The sequence below is a fragment of the Palaemon carinicauda genome, chromosome 26 (genome assembly GCF_036898095.1).
Source record: "Palaemon carinicauda isolate YSFRI2023 chromosome 26, ASM3689809v2, whole genome shotgun sequence".
Classification (NCBI taxonomy): domain Eukaryota; kingdom Metazoa; phylum Arthropoda; class Malacostraca; order Decapoda; family Palaemonidae; genus Palaemon; species Palaemon carinicauda.
The window spans coordinates 31,056,266-31,081,837 of NC_090750.1; the positions used below are offsets into that span (position 1 = coordinate 31,056,266).

General features: G+C 43.6%; 1 protein-coding gene across 1 annotated transcript in view; it reads right to left on the reverse strand.

Moving 5' to 3' along the window:
- The window catches only part of LOC137619873 (DNA polymerase alpha catalytic subunit-like), a 316,081-nt gene that overhangs the window by 58,373 nt on the left and 232,136 nt on the right, over window positions 1-25,572 (reverse strand). Inside the window, exons 16-17 of the mRNA XM_068350163.1 lie at window positions 13,865-13,989; window positions 9,865-10,092 (exon numbers count right to left, since the gene is read on the reverse strand). Coding sequence (XP_068206264.1) covers window positions 9,865-10,092; window positions 13,865-13,989 — 353 coding nt within the window. The remainder of the gene's footprint in view (window positions 1-9,864; window positions 10,093-13,864; window positions 13,990-25,572) is intronic.

Genomic DNA, 25,572 nt, shown 5'->3' on the forward strand with positions numbered 1-25,572 from the left:
GCGCCATCTGTGGTCAGGTACTCCAGTACTTCTTGTCAACACCACCTCAATTTTTTCCTCGGTCCACTGGTTCTCTATGGGGAGGAAGGGTGGGTCAATTAAATCATGATCATCGGGTAAGTATATTCAAAAATTTATTTTACTAATGAAAATAACATTTTTCAATATTAATCTTACCCGATGATCATGTAGCTGATTCACACCCAGGGTGGTGGGTGGAGACCAGCATACATGTTAACAAAGAAGCTAAGTATCCCGTATTTCATTTTATTAGTTATTCAAAAATAACATAAAATAAATAAGTACCTGGTAAGGAAGACGACTTGAACCATTACTCTGCCTTTATTAAGTACGTCTTCCTTACTGAGCGTAGCGGTCCTCTTAGGATGCTGAACGACTCTTAGGTGCTGAAGTATAAAGGGCTGCAACCCATACTAAAGGACCTCATCACAACCTTTAACCTCGGCGCTTCTCAAGAAAGAATTGACCACCCGCCAAATCAACAAGGATGTGGAAGGCTTCTTAGCCGACCGTACAACCCATAAAAAGTATTCAAGAGAAAGGTTAAAAAGGTTATGGGATTATGGGAATGTAGTGGCTGAGCCCCCGCCTACTACTGCATTCGTTGCTACGAATGGTCCCAGGGTGTAGCAGTTCTCGTAAAGAGACTGGACATCTTTGAGATAGAATGATGCGAACACTGACTTGCTTCTCCAATAGGTTGCATCCATAACACTCTGCAGAGAACGGTTCTGTTTGAAGGCCACTGAAGTAGCCACAGCTCTCACTTCATGTGTCCTTACCTTCAGCAAAGCAAGGTCTTCTTCCTTCAGATGAGAATGTGCTTCCCTAATCAGAAGACTGATTTAGTAAGAAACTGAGTTCTTAGACCTTGGAAGAGAAGGCTTCTTGATAGCACACCATAAGGCTTCTGATTGTCCTCGTAAAGGTTATGACCTTTTTAGATAGTACCTAAGAGCTCTAACTGGGCAAAGTACTCTCTCCAGTTCGTTCCCCACCAAGTTGGACAGGCTTGGGATCTCGAACGACTTAGGCCAAGGACGTGAAGGAAGCTCGTTTTAGCAAAAAACCGAGCTGCAAGGAACATGTAGCCGTTTCAGATGTGAAAACTATGTTCCTGCTGAAGGCGTGGATCTCACTTACTCTTTTAGCTGTTGTCAAGCACACGAGGAAAAGAGTTTTTAATGTGAGGTCCTTAAAAGAGGCTGATTGGAGAGGTTCAAATCTTGATGACATAAGGAACCTTAGGACCACGTCTAGATTCCAGCCTGGAGTGGACAACCGACGTTCCTTTGAGGTCTCAAAAGACCTAAGGAGGTCCTGTAGATCTTTGTTGGTGGAAAGATCCAAGCCTCTGTGGCGGAAAACCGCTGCCAACATACTTCTGTAACCCTTGATCGTAGGAGCTGAAAGGGATCTTACGTTCCTTAGATGTAACAGGAAGTCAGCAATCTGGGTTACAGTGGTACTGGTTGAGGAAACTGCATTGGCCTTGTACCAGCTTCGGAAGACTTCCCCTTTAGACTGATAGACTCTGAGAGTGGATGTCCTCCTTGCTCTGGCAATCGCTCTGGCTGCCTCCTTCGAAAAGCCCCTAGCTCTTGAGAGTCTTTCGAAAGTCTGAAGGCAGTCAGACGAAGAGCGTGGAGGTTTGGGTGTACCTTCTTTACGTGAGGTTGACGTAGAAGGTCCACTCCTAGAGGAAGAGTCCTGGGAATGTCGACCAGCCATTGCAGTACCTCTATGAACCATTCTCTCGCGGGCCAGAGCGGAGCCAACCAACGTCAGCCGTGTCCCTTTGCGAGAGGCGAACTTCTGAAGTACCCTGTTGACAATCTTGAACGGCGGGAATGCATACAGGTCGAGATGGGACCAATCCAGCAGAAAAGCATCCACGTGAACTGCTGCTGGGTCTGGAATCGGAGAACAATACAACGGGAGCCTCTAGGTTATCGAGGTAGCGAACAGATCTATGGTTGGCTGACCCCACAGGGCCCAAAGTCTGCTGCAAACATTCTTGTGAAGGGTCCACTCTGTGGGGATGACCTGACCCTTCCGGCTGAGGCGATCTGCCATGACATTCATATCGCCCTGAATGAACCTCGTTACCAGCGTGAGCTTTCGATCTTTTGACCAGATGAGGAGGTCCCTTGCGATCTAGAACAACTTCCACGAATGAGTCCCTCCCTGCTTGGAGATGTAAGCCAAGGCTGTGGTGTTGTCAGAGTCCACCTCCACCACCTTGTTAAGCTGGAGGGACTTGAAGTTTATCAAGGCCAGATGAACCGCCAACAGCTCCTTGCAATTGATGTGAAGTGTCCTTTGCTCCTGATTCCATGTTCCCGAGCATTCCTGTCCGTCCAAAGTCGCACCCCAGCCCGTGTCTGATGCGTCCGAGAAGAGACGGCGGTCGGGTTTCTGAACAGCCAAAGGTAGACTTCCTTGAGAAGAAAGCTGTTCTTTCACCACGTTAGAGTAGACCTCCTCTCTTCGGAAACAGGAACTGGGACCGTCTCTAGCGTCATGTCCTTTATCCAGTGAGCAGCTAGATGATACTGAAGGAGGCGGAGGTGGAGTCTCCCTAACTCGATGAACAGGGCCAGCGATGAAAGTGTCCCTGTTAGACTCATCCACTACCTGACTGAGCATCGGTTCCTTCTCAGCATGCTCTGGATGCATTCTAGGGCTTGGTAGATCCTTGGGGCCGACGGAAAAGCCCGAAAAGCTCGACTCTGAAGCTCCATACCCAGGTAGACAATGGTCTGGGATGGGACGAGCTGGGACTCCTCTAAATTGACCAGGAGGCCCAGTTCCTTGGTCAGATCCATAGTCCATCTGAGAATCTCCAGACAGCGACGACTTGTGGGAGCTCTTAAAAGCCAGTCGTCTGACGGAGCCGGACACAAGATCATGGTACTGCTGCACAGTCTGTGAACTGTCAACCATGGGGAAGCGAGGAAGTACAGCGACAACCCGAAACTGTCTAGACTGTCTGGGTAGTACAGACAACTCCTTATCGGGTTGCTGAGGTTGCCGCACTGCGTCACAACAAGTCACTTCTGCTGGTTGTTGAACGTCTTCCCAGTGACACACTGACTCCGTAAACAAAAAATCCTCTAACAAGGACTAAGCTTGGACTGCATGTCTTGCAACAAAGCTCAAGGTCTATGGGAGCAGGTGTGGCAACAGACGGGGTTAGCGACTGAAGCGGAACCATTACCCTCCCTGGAAGCATGTTATGCTTAAATAAAAGTCCATAGGAGGCTAAGCAGCTTAAGGCTCCTCTCCAAATGACAGAGTCCTCAAGGGAATATCAGAAGGAGGGAGAATAGCACTTTCTCATCTACAGGAACCATATCCGAGAAAAGCTAAGTTCTCTCAGTGAGGGTTTCACTGGTGCAAAAGCAGCAGACCAGAAGGCAACGTTATGAAACTGCTTGACAGTCTTGTGAGTTGGCAACAACCAAAGATGTGTGACTGAGGAGCATGCGGTAAGGTATGCAGAGCATGCTGTAAGGTATGCACATGCTGTAAGGTATGCAGAGCATGCTGTAAGGTATGCAGAGCATGCTGTATGTAGAGCATGCTGTAAGGTATGCAGAGCATGTTGCATGGCATGCGGCTTATGCTGCATGGGATGAGGCTCATGCTGCATGGGATGAGGCTCATGCTGCATGGTATGAGGCTCATGCTGCATGGGATGAGGCTCATGCTGCAAGGGATGAGGCTCATGCCGCATGGGTTGAGGAGGATGCCGCATAGTATGAGGCTCCTGCCTCATGGGTTGAGGAGGTTGCCGCATAGCATGAGGCTCCTGCCTCATGGTTTGAGGAGGATGCCGCATAGCATGAGGCTCCTCATAGCATGAGGCTCCTGCCTCATGGGTTGAGGAGGATGCCGCATAGTATGAGGCTCCTGCCTCATGGGTTGAGGAGGATGCCGCATAGCATGAGGCTCATGCCTCATGGGTAGAGGAGGTTGCCGCATAGCATGAGGCTCCTGCCTCATGGGTTGAGGAGGATGCCGCATAGCATGAGGCTCCTGCCTCATGGGTTGAGGAGGATGCCGCATAGCATGAGGCTCCTGCCTCATGGGTTGAGGAGGATGCCGCATAGCATGAGGCTCCTGCCTCATGGGTTGAGGAGGATGCCGCATAGCATGAGGCTCCTGCCTCATGGGTAGAGGAGGTTGCCGCATAGCATGAGGCTCCTGCCTCATGGGTTGAGGAGGATGCCGCATAGCATGAGGCTCCTCATAGCATGAGGCTCCTGCCTCATGTGTAGAGGAGGTTGCCGCATAGCATGAGGCTCCTGCCTCATGGGTTGAGGAGGTTGCCTCATAGTGCTGGAACCCGGCAACTCCCGATGCGGCAACTCACGCATGAAAGCAGGAGGCGCAGCAAGAACATGCGTCTGGCAGGGTGGACTGCGCATCGGAGGTGGAGCTCTCACAGGTGGAGGGTGGGAGCAGGCAGCCGCAGTATCTGCTGAGCGCACAACCTCGGCGGGTTGTAGGTTAACAGGCTACATTGTCAACCTTCCAGCATGATACTCCTGTATGAAGGAGCAAGCTGAGACTGTATAGTCTGCAGCATGGACCACTAGGGTCTATGAAAGACAACAACAAACGGAGCTACTGTCCGTTGAGACTGAGGGTCTAAAACAGCTGGTGCGGCAACAGACGGAGTTACTGCCTGTTGCGGTACCACCTTGCCTCTCTGGGAGGTGTGCAGTTGTCGTACTGCAGCAAGTCCGAACTGACCCAGTGGCAGTGGCTACACCTAGGAGTTGGACTTGCGCGGAAGGGACCGACTTGCACTTAAAAGCTGCAAGATTTGGTCCATGGTTTCTGCGAGAAACCTCTTCCGCAGACGAGGAATAAATGGGCTCTCTCGTCTTTGTGTGGGTGGGGTGATCACGTCGGCTACGTGAGTGGGTACACCCGAAACCACGGAGGGAAACGTCTGTTCGTCGATCAAGGCCTGATGAACCCATAAGTCCTTCGACGTTACTTCTCCCCTGGGCTTGGGAGCTTGTAAGAGGTCCCAGACTAGGCGAACAACTGGCACGAACAGACGAACCCTCGAACGCAACACTGTAACACTTTGCGCTTATCACTTTATCACTTTTGATTTTCTGTTTGCACTTATTTCACTGAACTCGAAAACTTTAAGTGGTTTGTACCTGAAACACGCAATTCTATCCTTCATTAAAAGTTAGTAATTGCGAAAACAGTATTACAATGTAACAGAAAAACATAATGAAAGATAAATAATTCAGTGGCTGGAAAAGAGACTAAACACTAGATCAAATAAACTACGTTTAAAATCTCTCACCGCATAAAGCCTGGGAACAAGAATAAAACTCTAGAAACGTTTACCTTCTTCCCCTAAAGAGACTAGGGAGAAGAGCAAAAACGATAACAACGTTACCCGCTTGAACGAAACGTTTATCCTCCTCTCTCTCCCTCCGTCTCTATCTCTCTCTCTCTCTCTCTCTTGACTTAGAACCTGAGAGATGAGCCCAATTATATATATCGTTAAAACATATTATTGTTAAAGGAAAAAAACTGAAAGATTTCCCAAATAAAAAGTTCCTTTATTAGAATTAAAACCATTTAAGCTAAGAAAGAATGAACAAAACGCTAGAATCGGTTTACTCTTACTGCAACGTGAAACCGTGAATACTCTCTCTCTATCGTAACGATAGAGCGCAAGTTGAACGTTCTGAACGTCAACAACTGCGGAGACAAAGCAAAACGTTAGTTCAACTTTGAAAACAGTACGAGACTATCAAAGAAATTCTTTCAAAAACATTAAAATTAAAATAGCATAAAATCTTAACAGGTAAAAACGATATGACGGGCTCAATGTTAATTAACTTCGGTTCCAAGAAAAGACCGCCTACTATTAGGAAAGGTCGCATATAAACAAACAAAAATTAATTTTAATAAGTTTATAATAAAAGGAAGTTAATCGAAGAGGCCTATAAAAGGCGGAGAGATATAAAATAAATCTATAACTTTGTTAAGCAAAATTAAGAAAGAGAGTCTATACTCTCTTCGACACCAACACTTCCGTCTAAGGGAAGGGTCGGCCATTTAAAAGTGAAAGAGAGTTCATACTCTCTTCGTCACCAAAATTAAATCAAATTAATTCCAAAAACTTGCTAAGCTAACGATAAAGCTTCCTGAATAGCGAAGGCTAAACTCTAGAGCAAATACATCACCAAATCGTGAACAATAACTCCAGAATCAACAGCGTATCCAAGTAGGTCTAGCCGGTGGCACGACAGAGGAAAAATTGAGGTGGTGTTGACAAGAAGTACTGGAGTACCTGACCACAGATGGCGCTGTTGTGTACACCCCCACCTGTATAGCGATCGCTGGCGTATCCCGACCGTAGATTTCTGTCGGGCAACAGAGTTGACAGCTACATGATCATCGGGTAAGATTAATATTGAAAAATATATCGCTAATGTGTTTGATATGCATAGTAGCATTCTGTGTTTATACAGTACACACAATAAAGTAATGTTTACTGTGTTTTTCTAACTTGAAAATGTACTTATTGATATGAAATTAATTGTATATAAATAAGCGTCAGATTAAAAGAAAAAATGTTACGATCTGTTATTTATACACTGAAATGAAAGAAAAATATTTTGAATATAAAACTTTCTTGAATATTTAGTAGATAATTGCATAATATAGAATCTTGGGAATCTGTGATTTTGTGAATGTTGATTTGTGAATAGGCAAGGGGGTACTGTACTTTTCTTAACAACTGTTACTGAAGGATTTTTCTTACAATATAACTTATTTTTCTATAGCCTCCTGAAAGGATATGTCTTGCAAGTCTTCACTGACTACATAATGTTTTTTCTGGATATCGAATGCAGCAAATGCCATCGCTGAAGGGCACAGTTCCCTTTCTTGTGTTACATCATTTCCCCTGGGTTCAGAGAGTTCTTATGTTCCTTAATGTGCAATGAACCTTGTGATACAGTTCTCTCATTGCACACTTTCATCATCATCATCATGTCCTACGCCTATTGATGCAAAGGGCCTCAGTTAGATTTCACTGGTCACCTATATCTTGAACTTCTCCAGTCATCATCTCCTACTTCATGCTTTATAGTCCACAGTTATGTAGGCCTGGGTCTTCCAACTCTTCTAGTGCCTTGTGGATCCCAGTTGAAAGTTTGGTGAACTAATCTCTCTTGGTGAAATAAAAATGCATGCCATAATCATCTCCATCTACCCCTCACCATGAGCTCATCCACAAATAGCACTTGAGTAAACTTTCTTATAGTTTTATTTTTAATCCTGTCTGTCTACTCAACTCCCAATATTCTTCTGAGGGCTTTGTTCTCAATTTTACAAAATCTGTTGAGTATTGTTTCATTGCCATACAACAATTCATGTCCATACAGTAATAGCGATCTCACTAAACTGATATATAGCCTGATTTCTATATGTAATTTCAGGCAATTTGATTTCGAAATTTTACTTAACATAGCCATGGTTTGGTTTGCTTTTTCTAATCTTTCATTAAACTCCAATTCTAAAGAGCCTGTGTTAGAGAGTATAGTCCTTAATTATTTAAATGATTCCACCTCATTAATCCTTCCTCCTTCAAATGATATTTCATCTTCTATTGCATATTCCGTTCTCATCATCTCTGTCTTTCCTCTATTCATTTTGAGCCCAACCTCATGTGATATTTCATGTATTCTGGTAGGCAAGCTTTGCAAGTGCAGTGGTGTTTGGCTAATAGGGACAGCGTCATCAGCACACTCTAGATCCGCTAATTTCCTGTTACCAATCCAGTCCAATCCTTCTCTGCCATCCCCAACTGTTCTATGCATTATAAAATCCATGAGGAGGATAAAGAACATAGGTGACAACACATACCCTTGGAGTACTCCACTATTCACTGGAAATTCATTTGATAGGACTCCATTAACATTGAATTTGCACTTGCTATGCACAGGAATAGACTTAATCAAATTTACATACTCCATAATAATGCAGGACTCTCCCCAGAATTGGCCAGTGCACACTATCAAAGGCTTTTTCATAGTCCACAAATGCTATCAATAGTGAATTTCTGTATTCTACACATTGCTGTACAATATATCTTAAAATGAAAATTTGGTCAGTACTACTACTACCTTTTCAAAATCTTGCTAGTTCATCCCTTAGCTCTTCATCAATCTTTTTCTCTAGTCTCTTTAGAATGAGCGTACTATATACATTCATGGCAACTGGACAGTTCCATCCTGTTCGTAATACTGGGCATGCAGTTAATTCTAATAGCCAGGCCTTCTCCATCATGAGGCTCAATACTACACAGTATTCTAGAATGTCTATCCCAGCTGTGACTAGGATGAGGAATGATCTTCCTAATCGGGTAGTTGAATCAGTAAAGTTCAAATGTTCAAAGTGGCAGCAAATGTTTTTATGTTGAACAGGTTGCCATACGTCCATTTATAGTTATTTATGAATTATCTGTTTTATGTTGTTAATGTCTTTAAAAATATTTTATTTTAATTTTTCATTACTTCTTATATCGTGTTTTTATTTCCTTGTTTCCTTTCCTTACTAGGCTATTTTTCCCTGTTGGAGACCTTGGGCTTAGAGCATCTTGCTTTTCCAACTAGGGTTGTAGCTTGGCTAGTAATAACAATAATAACAACTGCCGTAAGTATGATACCTCTGCAATTATTGTAATCAGTCAGATTTTTTTTTGCCATTTTCATCAACACTCCTAGCTTCCATTCATCAGGTTTTGCCTTTTCATGTCACATTCTACAAAATAATCTTGCAAGTGTTCTGGGAGTCGCTTAATTTTCGGCTAAAATCATTTCAGCAGTTATTCCATCAAATCCGGGGGCTTTCGATCTCATGAGTTTTTAATGAAAGCTTCGACTTCAAACACATCGAATTCCTTTATGGGCACATCAAGGTCTTCCTCAGCTTTAGGTATATCAATCAAATTATCCTCCTCATATCTCCAATTCATAACCTCACTAAAGTGTTCCATCCATCTTTCTCAGAATCAAATTGGTTTCAAAGTAAAGAAACATCACTTTGTAGAAGGTAAGTTCTAATTCATTGCAATAGAGGTGAACCCATTTCTTTTGAAGTTTTTCATCTTGTGGGAAGTGATAGAAAGAGATATCTTTAAATTATTTGCCTCTATTAAAAGAACCAAAACAGCACATACTCTAGGTCTTTTTCATTTTTTTTTGTGGAGATAAGATAAGAAATCAGATGATCCAAACGATTAACCGGTATGGACTGACTGTGCTTCACGCAGGTGAGTGGTAAACTAAGCCGCCACCATACCTCACCAGCAGACTTGAGCGACTTAATCCCCGTCAGTGACCAGAATTAACACACAGGTCATTCTAAAAATATAAAGCCTTCTGCTTTTTCCTCTATGCACCCTATGCCTAGCATTAAAAATATGCTGCCCTTAGTATATACAATAGGTGAGTTTACCAAGATTAAAGAAACTACTACAATCTCTATCTCAAATAATTTTTTTTGAAAACTGTAAGAATAGAGCTAAAAAAATATTTTATAATATTGTGACAGAGAAAAGAAACAATGAATAACACCCTGAATGAATAACACCCTGTTTATCATTCTATGAATATAGATGTCATATCTGGTGTACTGTTACAGCCAAACCTCCAATTAGGGAATCTTCAATGATTTATTTTTTCTGACAGAAAGAATCTGAACCAAAGTTCACTTGAATAGTCAAGTTAAAAGATATGAAAACCATTTAAAAGATAAAATCACTAAATTTTTAACAGATCAGGTAGCACCTACCTCTTCATCTTCCAATGGTATGCGAGGCATTGTTGTGAAACAAATATTGTATTCCTGTATGATGCTTGGGTATAAAGAATTGAAATCCATGAGCAAAATAAATTTATCATAAAAACCCTTCTTCGGATCCAATACAAGACCCCCAGTATAAGCAGGTTTACGACGTCCTTTGCCACTTCGCTTGCCACCCGCTTCTTCTCCATCTTCCACGTCTTCGTTAACAGCCGCCTACAAAGAAAACACAATTCAGGAAAATATGCTATTATGTATATATAAAATAACACCCGATGTATTCAGTTGTACTGACAGCAAATAACAATTTCAACACTCATTATGTTAACTTTAACGACTAGTGCATTGCATTCATTCTGCTGTTATAAACAAAAGACAATAACAAGGGGCTTAGGGAAGTTAGCCAATGCATCAGAATTCTCATACTCCCGGTAGATTACTGAATTCTTCCAACTGGTCTGATAATGCAGCAGTGTGACCAAGAGGAAGATAAATTCAGGTAAAATTGGGGAATGTTAGAGGATATAAAAGACCATGATAAGGCTGGAACAGTTTCAAAAGTTACGTTTTGCAGCAACAGCTATCTTCCCAAGGATTGATCATATGATGATCGTTAACCAATGTTTCAATAATGGGAATACTAATATTACTTGGTAAAGCATTGAAAGGAAATCACACAATTTGCCAGCTCGCCTTGTCCCAGAATTATAACGTCACCAGACTTCATATATGAACTCAGCAAAGAATGACTTGTGAAATATGGAAAACTCTTTTCAATTTCTTGCAAGAAGAAAATACCAACTTATCAAGTATTTAATCTTTATAGAATAAAAGGAAATATATTATTTCTAAGGAACTATTTATCCTATTAGTATACTTTTATTAGATAAATATCGATCTACTATCAGAGATGAAACAAATTAAATGCATAAAATATGAGATTCTGTCCTAGTTGTAGTCATATTTACATTAAGTAGTACAGTACACATAAGTGATACACACCCATGAAATATTTCGCATCGTTTGGGAATACTAATATTAATCAGTACCCTATTGAAAGGAAATCACTCAATTTGCCCGCTCGCTTTCCGCCAGAAATATGACATCACCAGACATATGATATGAACTCAGCAGATATTAAAATTTTCCATGTGTATTTCTTATCTAAAATAGATACTGAATATCATCAATTAAAGACAATACGGTGGAACCTTGACATACGAATTTAATTCGTTCCATCACCATCGTTGTATATCAAAACAGTTGTACTGTATCTCAAACCATTTTTTCCCATTTAAAATAATGTAATATATATTAATTCGTTCTAGCGCTATGAAACCACACCAAAACACAGCTAAATTACATATAATATACACAATTTATACTCAAACGAGTAATAACACACATAATGATAAAATAACAAAGTATTGTGATAAATGATAATAAATCTATTAAAATCAATAAAAAAAAATAAAGGAATTCTACTTACCACAGGGAAAGATGACGTGAGGCCAGCAGGAGGAGGTATAGAGAGGGGTAGCAGGGAACGATTTGTTTTCTTTTTATTTACATATGTAGACTAATAACTACGTAATAAACACGAATAAAATAACATTGCTGAACTCATTTTCATTTTTTTTTTTAATTACGTAAACATTTACTCATCATCACCTTCATGTCTGGCCTTTTTGGCCTCATTTTCCTGACTTTCATCACTTTCAGGTCTGGGCCTATCGTGCCAACTCTTTGCGTTCTTTATTTTTCGCGATTTTATTCATCTTCACTTTTCCAGCATTCATTCATAAATTTTATCAAATTAATCATTCTAAACGGCTTATCCCTCATTCTACGTATTCCCATTCCTATTTTTCATTCCTTCTCGCATTTCCCAAATTCATTGATTTCGCTAATTTATTTGATTTAGCGTAGACTTAGCTTAGAATGTGCTACCGCAAGGTCCAGACACTCTGAACACATGCACGCACACTACCGCCTCCCCCCGTCTCGTCTCTTTGTCATTTTGTTTCGTCCTTGTTTCTCACTGGCGTTTTACTCAACTGTATCCAATTATGTTGCATTTAATATTCACATTCTAGTATCGTATTTATGATAAAAAACATAGCGAATTATAATCTTATGCATTGTTTACATTCAAATCAGCTGATCAACCCTGCCTAGTCCGTCGTCAACCTCAATTTTCGGATCAAATAATTACTTATTAACAAGTCATGTTACCTCCGATGCACGATATTTTATAGTTTTTAGCTCTGTGGTGCTTGATTATACTCAAAAGATATTTAGCATAGAAAAAAAAGATTTCATTTATTACAGAGAGAGAGAGAGAGAGAGAGAGAGAGAGAGAGAGAGAGAGAGAGAGAGAGAGAGAGAGAGAGAGAGATAGAGAGAGAGAGAGAGAGAGAGAGAGAGAGAGAGAGAATCATTTCCATTTCTCTCACTAAATATTCTATTTCATTTTGGAAGCATTATTGCATTTTCAAGATCGTTTTCTTGGGTTTTTTCTTTTCACGTGCTTTGTCTTTAGCTTTGGGACCCATGGTAAATAATAAAATAGACAAAATAACACGAAAAATAATCAGAAATACAACGAACTACACAATGAAGTGTTAAGGATGCAGCAACAACAAACAAACCGAACGCCATCTATCAGTCGCCTATAGAACTATCACATGGCAAAATCGTATCTGAAATATTTTGTTGTATATCAAAGCATATATTTTCAAAAATTTTCTGTTGTATCTCAAAACATTCGTATATTAGGGCAATCGTATGTCAAGGTTCCAGTGTACTAACTTACCAAGAGTAATTAGTTCAATTTTATAAAAGAAACTAGATTGTTTCTGAAAAAAATATTAGTCCTCATAGTGTACTATTTCTGACAGACTTGTAACATCATCACAGAGAAAAAGTGGTCCTCAAGTCGAACATTCGTAAGTCGCATAGGTAATAAGTTGATGTTTACCTGTACAGTATATGCATCGAATGCCAGCCGTTCTCCTTGTTTACAACTAGCCAGTTAGTAATTACAACATAAAAGCTTTACCATTGCGCAGAGTATACTCTCCAGATCTATAAACACTTTAATTTGAAACATTTTCCCTAAGAGCAACCATATGACACGTACTGCACACAACAGTTAATTACCAACACAGCGCGAATGCAAAAGTGGTAAAACCTTCAGCAGGAGACAACTTGAAATACAATAAAAATTATCACAATTTGGAGGGCAGACCAGGCCGACAGAAAAACCAATGAATGGGACACTATTAGAGTGCTAATTACTAAAAAGTGATAGATTGTTACATTATTTTACTGGGGCATGTATCTTCTGAAAGAAAATGGGATTAAAAAAATTTGGGGGAGTCCAGTCAATAAACTATGCTAGAAAAGAAGTATTATGAACATTAGCGGAGGTTCATAGGAATAAAATACTACCATCAGAAGTAAATATCATAAATAAACAAGCAAACATTCACAATATCAGTAAAAATTATTGGTTGGTAACTCAAGACCAAAATATCAACTAACAACAACATTACACAAACTTAAACAAAAGATATAAAAAAAATAATTCCATCAAAACATTACGAAGAGTAATTTCATCAAAAAGATATGAAAATAAACTGATGGATAATGGGAAAAAAATTAAAGATTAAATATTAAACCTGATCTGATACAAATGTCTGAGAATACTGGAGCTATTAAGCAGTTACCAAGTTGGTAGATGCACTAAGAATGATTCAGTCAACTACTGGAGATTAGGTTAATCAATGTTAATGAATTGACCAACCACAAAAAAAAAAAAATCTTCTGGAATTTGAATGGTTTCTGATAAAAAAAAATACTTATAGTGTCATATTTGAGTATAATTATTCAAAGTAACTTCAGGTTTACAAATTTACCCATACAATATGCTACAATGCATAACTAGATCAACACACTTACCATAAAAAAAGATAATAAAACTAACCTTCTGATTTCCACCTGCAGGCTGTCTGTCAGGCACAATAAAATCTTTTCCAGTAAAGGCATGCAGTAACAAGAATTCGTTCCTCTCTGATCTACCACCCAATAAAGTTCGTGACAAGACATTTCCTGGATAAAAGACAAAACAGGTATAAAATGTATGCAGACAATTTGTTACATAATGCAAAACTCATGTAAACTAGGTTCCAATGGTCTTCTGCACTCCAAAATGATATAAGAACCGAACCTACAATAAAAGCTGATAACTTTGATTCCTTCATTCATATACAGCTCCACATTCATGCCCCAACTATGATCTAAAGGCTACTGTTGTCTGTTTAACATCCAGATGAACAGGAGTAAAACAACTGTATTCATCTAGAACCTGAATCCTCCAGTATCAAACAATAACCTGTCTCCTCAACTTTTGTGCATGGGAGTACTTCACCAGCTGAGCAGAATTCCTAAAAAGTTTTACCACTGTATAACAATCAAAACCTTTACTGTTTACTCTAATTTCATTGATTGAGCTACTTGAATTCAATATTTTTCAACTCAATACTTCCTGTCAATGCTATATTTAGTGATCAATGTGTGGTGCTTCACTGCAACAGGTAGACACTAATATGACAAATTCGAAGATAATTTGTATTTTTCCTAACCATACAAACCTTAGCTATTTACATTGGGTCTACCTTTTAGCGTAGCTGAAATGGCGAGCCATTAGAATTCAACGAGGGTGTATTACCCCAGCGCTACTTAGCAGGGGGGGGGGGATTGGTAGCTAGCTACCCCTCCCCACCCTCACACACTGGTGAAGCTCACTTTCACTTAGAGGTAGGACTTGTCTTGGGGGACAGGGCTGGCGGGCAAATATGTGTAAATAGATAAGGTTTGTATGGTAAGGAAAAATACAAATTATCTTCGAATTTGTCATTTGTTCCGTAACCGAAATACAAACCGCGCTTTTTACATTGGGTGACTTACCCCTTAGGTAGGGTGGAAAGTCCCCAGCCATACTGGCTTTGGCTTTACCCGGGGACTCAGAATCCGAGTGAGTCGCACTCGAGAAAAGGAGTCCCTGCACCTCACAAGTTCCTTGCTCCGCAAGGAACCGTGTGGCCTACATAAGCTTGTGTGTGAAGGAAGAAGTGTGACCCGTCCTAGGCAGTTGACCTGGAGTTCCAGAAGGAACTCTGGGTTAGGACGTTCCCAATACCACCTCGTCAGGGTATGGGGGACGCGACAGTATTGACTCAATACTCGGAACACAAGGAAGCATGGTTTACCTGCAGAGGTTCGAGGTCAGCTATGCAGAGACCAGGATGCTGCTTCCCAGTAGAGGGGATGATGAAGAAAGAAGTAAGGGCAAGACATACTTCTTTCGTTCATGCAGACTAAAACCTGATAACAATGCCCTCAACCTTCTGCTACCTGTCCAAAAAAGAGCCTGAGGTTAGACCAGCTGTTGTGTAGCCACCACAGAGCGATAGAAAACGTATCGAAACTCCTGTGGATCACGCCCTGCAGGAAGCGGGCTGCGAAGGTCATTAGACGCTTCCAGACTCCAGCTTGTAGCACCTGCGTCACAGAGTAGTATTACTCGAAGGCGAGGGACGTTGCGATGTATCCGACATCGTGCTGTAGGGCGACGTGACGGGGGAGGGTCTGGAGTCAGGTCGAGATGAATGTCCTTAAGTCCGAGCTGAAGAGGTATACTGGTGACTCTCCCCCGTGTCCTTCTTATGCTCCCAAACCAGCTGCAACTGAGGACAAACTAGAGCTGTTCCCAAAGCTAACCCCTCGATTCCTTTACTGGCAAGGAGAAGGTTTTAGGACATCAGATACAGAATGGAGACTCGAAATCTTGAAGGAATTGGACCGAAGGGCCGGGACCCCCAAGATTCTGAGTCAAGCCAACAACTCAGGAGCGAACCTGAATGTTGCCTTCCCCCATTCCTTAGAAAGGGCGGAGTCGTACGAGACCAGGAAGATTGCTTACACACTGGCCACGGCCAGAGTGAGCAGGAGACCCAAGACAGAATACGATCAGAGGCCTGACGTAAAGGGTCTTGAGAAGATCTCTCAAGGGACTAAAAAGTCCGAGCCATGCTCCAAGTTGGAGGTCTCACTCCGACTAGGGCAGGGACGTTCGCAGCTTCGCATGAGCGAGGAAAGTTCCAGCGGGAAGGAAAAAGTTATTCCTTCAAGCCTGAAGGTCAGGGAAAGGCTGAGCGACAGGCTTCATTGCCGAGAGCGGAAAGGAGTTTCCTCCCGCCAAAAGGCAATAAGATCGTTATTGCTGGAGAAGAGGCCTCAAGGGAAGAGGTATATCTCCCACGACACCAACCACCGAAGACTCTCCACTTCGCCTGGAAGACCCCTGCGGATGACTATCTCAGATGACGCGACCTCCGTCCCGCGACTGTAGCGGGTTGTCTCTTCTTGAGGAGGTGCAGTGTCTCCAAGCATGAAGCCGAAGCGACGCCCCGGCTCGTGAAAGATGTTGCAGTGTGGTTGTTTGAGTAGCCTGTGCCGTGGGAGAAGCTCTCCCGGGAGTTCCGTCAAGGAAGCAGAGGGTCCGGAATCCGTTCTGCGCATAGTCCCAGTGGAGCTCTCAGGGCCATTGAAAGGTTGACAGACAACCTGGTCTTGTTGAGACCCATTCTCAACAGACAACAAAGGAGGGAAGACGCAGGCGTCGATGTTGTCCCACCATCACCGGAATGCATTTTGCCAGAGTCTCGGGGTCTGAGACTGGGGGGAAGAACAGCGGAAGCTTGAGGTTCCAAGCTGTCGCGATCAGGTCCCCCAGACCAGGACTTGCTGGTTACTCAAGGCCAAAGACCCCAAGGTACACTCTCTCTACGAGGCTCTGCTCGAATAGTCGGAGAGAACATTCCTCTGCCCGGAATGAGAGAGCCGATGGTGGTATTGAGAGTCTCTCAAATCATCTCAGTATCTCTACTGCAAGATGCGAAGGTGTGAAAATGCGTCCCCTGCTGGTTAGAACAGGCCAGAACCATGAAGTCGACGCGCACGGAGCGACTCGGCATGAGCTGTAGGATCTGTAGAGGGGCCAGACTACGGCCCCTAAGCCTGCTTGAATGAAGGAGAGGAATCCTTCAGGTCCTGACCATAGGCCTGGACCGGAACATGCCCCCCCCCTTTTTTTTTTGACGAGTCCGAGAACAGCATAAAAAAGTGGGGAAAGGACGAGAATATCCACTCCCATCAAGAGGTTCCATAGGTCAGCACCCATTGCAGGTATAATCGTTCCGCTGGTCCCATAGGGGCCAGAAAGTCCGGTTAATCATTGCTTTGAAACCACCGGAACTTGGGCCGCCCCACAGGGAACTTATCCTGAGGAGACCATTCAGAACTTTAGACGGGTCAATGAGGAAAAGAGAACTAGGAAACGTTCCAAGGTAGGGCTGAAAGCTCTGCTTGACTGAGAACAGGTACTGCGACTCTCCCCAGCCTTGCCACAGTCAACTGAAGGGAAGGCTCGGAGGAGGTGGCAACAGAATCTGGCGTCCCCAGGCGGTCACCCATCCAAGTACCGACCAGAACCGACGTTGCTTAACCTCGCTGGACGGGCGACAAGCGGGGTTTCCAACGTGGTAAGGCCGTTGACTCAATATCATGGCTAAATACTCCAGATGTTGAGTCAGAAGAGAAGGCTCCTAGCAAAATACCATGAACCCCCATTCATGGTAAGCATCCGGAAGCTTGTCCCGGCGCTGAAGAAGGTCGAACCAGAGCCTGCCGGAGTTGACCAGACCTCCAAAAGGCGAAGAAGGCGGAAGCCTGCACCTGAGCGGCCATGAGAAAAGCAGGGAGAGTTCTCTGGGGAAAAAAACCTGCGATGCCACGGCGGGATCGCCACACTGCATCTTAAGCAGGAATACCTGTAGTCTAGGCTGAATTCCACGAGCTTCCTGGAAGATGGATAGAATGGAAACTGAAAGTACCCGTCCTTCCGATCCATGGCCTAAGGAGTCCTGTCGCCTCGTTACCAGTCTGATAGATTCTGCTGTTCCACGCTGGACGAAGTTTGTTCGACAAACTTGATCAGGGCTGAGAGGTCGACTACGGAACTCCCGTCTCAGATACTTCCTTACAAGAAAGGATCGACTGAAGAAGCCGGGGGTGAAGCCGTCGACAATCCTATGGAGGACCTTCTCCTAAGGCATGGATCATTCTGCCCAAACGGGCAAACTCTTGCCGACCCTATGGCATAGAGGTTCAGAAACACTGAATTCGCTGACAGAGACGACAGGCGCGATATCCTTGGCTGATCACAGAGATCGTACAGGAATGGGCATCGGGAAGCTGTCATCCGGATGAGTAACCTTAGGCATCCTCCCAGCGTGAAACCTGCAGGGGGGGGGATGCCAATCCTAGAGTTCGTGAACTCTGCTGCTCCCTCTAGGACTATGGCCCCCGGGAGAGCCTCCCGTGCCACCTGTTCCTGACAGGAGGGAACTGCAATTGGACACCTTGTCTCAGTTGTCGTAGCCGGTCCGATAACTTAGGCCGACGTAGCTGAAAGAAAGAGGCGCTGGAGCCCTGCAGGGTCTGGAAGAAAGCGCCTTGGAGGAGTGAAAATGGAAGCCGACTTGCTCCGCACAGCCGCTGTCTATGTCTCTGTCCTTGGGCACAAACAAACTCTTCTCAAGGATGGAAGGGTGTCTGAGGTTGTCGACATCCACGGATGAGACACCCGAAAGGAAGCCCTCGGTCATTGCGACCAGATGGTCCAACATCGAGCTTGCCCGCAAGTTCGATACTTGATGACGAAACGCCAAGGTGCTTGAGCCCGAGAGGAGGAAAGTACCCATGACCTTCCTGTAGCTTCCTTGAACAAAACCTCGGGTCGCAACCGAGGAGGGAAAGGACCTGGAAAGCCCCTTTCACAAGATGGAGAAGAGGAAGGGGTAAACCAGTCACCCCTTGGCCGATGGAGAAATCTCGAACGGAAAGCCCCCCGCCAAAAACCCTTCCAGGGAATGACGGGGAAGGGTTAACCCAGGTTCTGGAAAGAAGAATGTTGCTCAGACCTCCCTGAAGATTCTTCCTATTCTTGCATGTGCCATGCTCTGCGTTTACGGGGTGAGGCCGTGTTCTGGAAATACGCTCCAGAAGACTCGCCAGGCTGGCCATGCTGCGAAACCCCAAGGGAATCGCGGTCGCAATCGCCCTGGAGCTCACGCGATGGTAAATCAATGGTTTGCGCGTGGGCGAACGTGGTGGGCACGCAGGAACGCAAACGAAGGTGAGCGAAGGAGCGCAGAAGGAGGGTGAGCGTGGTAGGAACGGCGAGAGCTGGTGGTCGTTGAGCGATAACCCATGGGCGAGCAAAGGATACTGCAAGAATTAAGCCGACGTTCGAGCGAAGGAACACCGTCGGTCTGCGCGACGGAACACCGTCGGTCCGCGCGACGGAACACCGTCGGTCCGCGCGACGGAACACCGCCCGTCCGCGCGACGGAACACCGTTCGTCCGCGCGACGGAACACCGTCGGTCCGCGCGACGGAACGCCGCCCGTCCGCGCGACGGAACACCCCCCGTCCGTGCGACGGAACACCCCCCGTCCGTGCGACGGAACACCCCCCGTCCGCGCGATGGAATACCGTTGGTTCGCGCGCGGGCGAACATTGAAGAGCATGTGCGCGGTCCCGCATGAGCGTAGGCGTGCGGTCACGCAGGAACGTGGGCGAGCGCAGGTGGTCGGGAGACCGATGACGCATAGGCGGGCGATGGCGCGTTGACGAGCGAAGGCGTGTTCTGGCGAGCGATAGCCCGTAGGAGAGAGAAGGCGCGTTGGCAAGCGATGGCGCGTCGGGAAGCGACGGCGGTTTGTCGAGCGGTGGTGCGTTAACAAAAACACTAGCGCGCAGGTGAAGAATCGCGCGGGCGCGTAGGCGATTGCCAAAGCGAGAGAGACTAGTGATGGTTAGTGCGCATTGTGCTAACAGAAGGCGCGCAGGTGCATCAGGAAGGTAAGCGCTGAAGCAAGCTGTTAATCAGGCGATCCTAGACGGTCCGAAAACCGTTGGCGCCCATTGGTGCGTGGCAAAGAAGGGCGCGCAGATGTGCGCTGGCGATTGAAGAAAGCTGGCGGACAGAAGGACAGAAGTAAAGGTGAGCGCTGGCGAGCAGGAGGAAGATCTACGGCAAGACTCAGCTACCGGAGATCGTGGTCCACAGTAGGCGAGCGCTAGATCGCTACTGATGGTGTTCAGGGGAACTGACACGCGTGGCAGATCGATGGCGATCGTTGACGCGTAGGAGATCGCTGACGAGCAGGTGAACGTTGACGCGTCTAAGGTCACTGGCGAGCAGAAGGCAACGAGTGGAAGCCTGTGCGTAGAGAAGAGTCCTTGACCCAGACCTGAACCGAAGTTCTAGATCGCAAGGGCGAACGTGGGCGCACAGGGCGCGTAACAGGAACCAACAGGAACAGCAGAGATGATCATCATGAGAGCGCTGACGAACAGGATAGCGCTGGCGAACAGGAGAGCGCTAGCGAACAGGAAAGCGCTGATAAGCAGGAGAGCGCCTGTGTGCTAACACTGAGCAGGAGCAGGAGAGAACACAGCAGAAGGGCGCGTAAGGGAACCCTGACACGCAAGGGAAGAACCCCCGTGGGAGGCAACCCTTTGCCCTGAAGGGATCGTTGTCCGTCGGGAGACTGATGTGCGTCGGAAGACCGTTGTCAGTCCGCCGGGAGACTGATGTCCGTCAGAAGACCGTTGTCTGTCCGCCGGGAGACTGATGTCCGTCGGAAGACCGTTGTCCGTCGGGAAGACCGTTGTCCGTCGGGAAGACCGTTGTTCGTCGGGAAGACCGTTGCCCGTCGGAAGATGAGGTCAGACTGCTGTCCATCTGCACCAGGGGCGGAAGATCAAGAAGAAGGAGTTGTAGGCTGCATACGGAGATTCAAAAAGGCGCCTCTTAGCACCCTTATAGGGAGATGGGATGCCCTTACGACGAGGCGGACGGTGAGCCTTACGGCGAAGGAGGCCAACAGCAACAACAGCAGAAGAAACCTCCGAAGAGGAGTCTCTATGAGTGTACTCTCTCGCGAACGAAAGAGAAACACTTCGTAGAAGAGACTGGTCAGCCAGTGACCTAAAAGGAGCAATCCTCCGAAGAGGGGCTCCTGCAGTTGCCCAGCCCCTTGAGCAAAACTGCAGGTGCGACCGCTCAGCACCAAGAGCATAGTCGCACGAAATAAAGGCAAGAGAAGAAGCCCCCAAAAGGGGAAAAACTCAAGCCTGGACAGGAAAAACTTCCCTCGGAAGGAAAGTTACCCACCCAAGGAGGCGAGCCTCCTGAGAGTTCTAAAATGAACTGGAGAGCTGTCAATCATCACGGGAGTACTTCCAGTAGAAGGAGACACGCCCCTGGCGAAAATCCAAAGGGGAGGCAGCAACAGTCGAATCCCCAGGCCTCAACAAGACAGCTCACACCGTTACCCTATTACAGAAACGAACTAGATCGGTAACTGTAAAAAAATAAAACAAAAATCATTAGTACACATTCATTCTCCCGAGAAGGCTCCGAAGAGGAATCCCGAGGGAAAGGAAAACAAGAATTACACAACAGGCACGTGCCCTCACAACCACTTACACTCACGGAAGGAGAGCTGTAATCAAAACAGAATAATAACAATTATAATTATGTAACTATGTAATTATATAATTTAAAAAAATTAATAAACACTAAAGAAAGAACAAAAACCCCGAAAGGAATCGTTCTACAAAGCTGAAAAATTAACAAATACAATTAGATTCATAAACTAATTGAGACAAAACGTACGGCGTAGCAACCCCCCACACGGGAAGGAAGCAACAAAAGGCGTAGTAACGTAGTAAAAGGGTGAACGACCTCATGAGAGAGAGAGAAAGACCGAAGTCAAACTCGATCGCGACCCATAAAAATACACCGTGGTGGCCTAAACTGCCGAGGGCTCCACGGAGATATCGTACACTACACACACAAATCTCTGAAAAGGAAACTTACTGATTTCTATACTCAAATATATATACAAACATGAAAATTTTTTTTACATATATATTGAGTAAAAGAAAAGTAAGTGATTAAGTAAAGACAAAACAAACAATGGCTGACAAGCGAGGACATAGACAGAGACGTCTGTCCCAGTCCGAGCCAAAAGTGAAAGTGAGCTTCACCGGTGTGTGAGGGGGGGGGGGGGAGGGGTAGCTAGCTACCACTCCCCTACCGCCCCGCTAACTAGCGCAGGGGGTAATACACCCTCGTTAAATTCTAATGGCTCGCCATTTCAGCTACGCTAAAAGGTAAACCCAATGTAAATAGCGTGGTTTGTATTTCGGTTACGGAACAACTTTTGTTTTTTCTAAAAAAAAGAGAAAAGAAAAACTTTATTTATAGCTGTTAGCAACATTTCTGGTTTTTAAAATGTTTTTAGCCATTTCATTGTGTCAATACAGTAAGGACTTGGTTTATAAGTGAAGTTTGAATACAACCATACAAATTCAAATTGGTTAACAAGCTAAACTTTAAAATTGTATGAGCTTTTTTATGAAGAAGTACTAACGAGATTACTGTAACATGAAATGTCACTGGGTGCCCACATGCAACCCAAGCAGCATTCACTCCATGTTAATGTGATTTTTACCTCATTTTCCTATAATTGCAGAGAAAAAGCAAATGCCGTCATCTCTAGATAAGTTCTTAGTTAAAATTAAACGTATGAGTAAAAAAGACAAACAAATGTCCGTAACCTAAGTGTTTCTATTAAGGATAGTAAATGTCGTTCAAGAGAGAGCACTCCCAATATTTTACCAAAATTTGCTCATGGAGGGAGATTCTCCATCCAAGCAGTAATTCCATCCTCCTCCTCCCTCATGAAAGCCTTAACTTCTCAAAGGTAAAATGCAACCTAATTTACAAGTTATTTCTATTTTCCACTGTGAATGAGCCATTTCTATTCATTTCTCATGTTGGGGGTTACAAATTGTTCAATAACTACCATTACAAAACCTTTACAAATGAGTACACATGTGAATTTATGGATTTATGGAATACATCAAGTGAACTTCCTTTATTCTTTATGGAATTAACAGTTTTTAGAATATGAGCTTTTTAGGCTGCAAGCTTGCTCCCAGAACAAATCAGACATGTAAACCAAGATACTACTGTAAATTAAGGTTACTTGCACAGTTATTTGGTTTAGAAGTGGGTTACAAATGATCATCTGGGTTACAAGTGTGGAGTTAATTCATGTAGGTAGGTAGTAGGTTGGCTAGGGCACCAGCCACCCGTTGAGATACTAACGCTAGAGTGTTATGGGGTGCTTTGACTGACCAGACAGTATTACATTAGATCCTTCTCTCTGGTTACGGTTCATTTTCCCTTTGTCTACACACACACACCGAATAGTCTGGCCTTTTCTTTTCATATTCTACTCTGTCCTCATACACCTGACAACACTGAGATTACCAAATAATTCTTCTTTTTCTAAGGGGTTACTCCACTGTAATTGTTCAGTGGCGACTCTCCTCTTAGTAAAGATAAGAGACTCTTTAGCTAGGGTAAGCAGCTCTTCTATCAAACCATTGTTCTCTAGTCTTGGGTAGAGCCATAGCATCTGTACCATAATCTTCCACTGTCTTGGGTTAGAGTTCTCTTGCTTGAGGGTACACTAGGGGACACTATTCTACCTTATTTTTCTTCCTCTTGTTTTGTTAAAGTTTTTATAGTTTATGTATGAGATATTCATTTTAATGTTGCTATTCATGAAATATTCTATTTTTCATTGTTTCTTTTCCTCACTGGGCTATTTTCCCTGCTGGAGCCCCTGGGCTTATAGCATTCTGCTTTTCTAACTAGGGTTGTAGCCTAGCAATTAATAATAATAATAATAATAATAATAATAATAATAATAATAATAATAATAATAATAATAGTAATAATAATAATGGTCAACTCTGGCTATCTGCATGTTTTGTGTTAGCTAAATTCTTATAAAGTAAAAATGCTAAATTTGACACCAAATTTCTTAACTGTAAAAAATCTCTAAAGTGACAAAACACAAAATTTAGCATTATAAATTGCTTAATACAGAATAATAATAGCATTGGAAATCTGTAAATAATAATGTACTGTGCAGAATTAAGGGGGCCGGGAAGAATGCCAATATATGGAGGTATAGGAAGAAAAACACAAAATCCTGAAAAAATCCACTGAGCTTCGTATGGCAATGAAGAATGCATATACGAAATATTTCGTCAAAATTCTTCTTACTTTCATAGTCACAGAGTAATTAGTAAAAGAAACTCAATAAACCATATTGTTCACTACAAGAAAATGCAGTATTTCTTCAATTATCGTAAATTTTGGTAATTATTACATCTTAATGTAAAAAAACTTGTGAACAATGGCATCTGTATAACTTCCACGAGTCGCAAACGGTAAATTACACCCTTGCCCTCCAGTCCTACCACAAACCTGAGAAAGAGTATATGCCTGAGTTTGACCTCTGACATTCACTCATTTTTGTTTGTTTTGCTTGCTTTTGGCAAGAATCTTATCAATTTATAAAGAGGAAAAGACAATTTCAACATCTTGCTAACATAAGAAGAAAATTTGCTCTATTAAGACTTCATATATGAGAGAGAGAGAGAGAGAGAGAGAGAGAGAGAGAGAGAGAGAGAGAGAGAGAGAGAGAGAGAGAGAGAGAGAGAGAGAGAGATTGTTTGGATGGAGAAGCCAGGGCATTGCCTGATACGAGCAAAAGAGGCAAGATAAATTATGATAAATAACTTTGTTTTCATTTATTAATATTCAAAAAGGAACAAAATTGATAATAATCAGGATTTATCAATATTATCTTTAATAAAATATAAAGAAAAACTTTGAACGCCCTCTGACATTCACTCATTTTTACGTTTGTTTTCTTGTTTTCAAAAATAATTTTATCATTTCAATGAGGAAAACACAATTTCAACATCTTGCTAAAATGAGGATGAATAAAATTCACTCTATTAAGAGTTCAGAAGAGGGTAATATTGGTAGTGCAGAGAGAGTGTTGTGGATAGAGGAGCGGCGGCCTTGCCTCACATGAGCCAAAAAGAAGAAAGGATCTTCATTTATAATCATAAAATGAAGATCCTTTTGCTCAATACCTCAATACATTATGATAAATAACTTTGTTTTCTTTTATTAATACCCAAAAAAGAACATAAAATTCATAATAATCATGATTTATCAACATTGTCTTTGTAAAAATACAACCTCGCACCACCTTCCCTTCTCGTCTCTCATAACCTTACTCTTACCCACATTAACTCTCACCTTCCTTCTTTCACATACCCTTCCAATTTCTCTCACTAATTGGCCAAGCTTCTCTTGCGAGTCTGCAACCAGTACAGCATCTTCCACAAACAACAACTGATTTACCTTCCATTCACGATCATTCTCATCTACTAGTTTCAATCCTCGTTCAAGCACTCGAGCATTCACCTCTCTCACCACTCCATCAACATGACAAATTCGTAGATATGTATTTTTCCTAACTATACAAACCTTAGCTATTTACATGGGGTAATTACTTCGGCGTAGCTGAATGACAAGCCATAAGAATTTTAACGAGGGATTACTACCCCTCCGCCAGTTAGCGGGGGGTAGGGAGGGGTAGCTTGCTACCCTCCCCACTCACA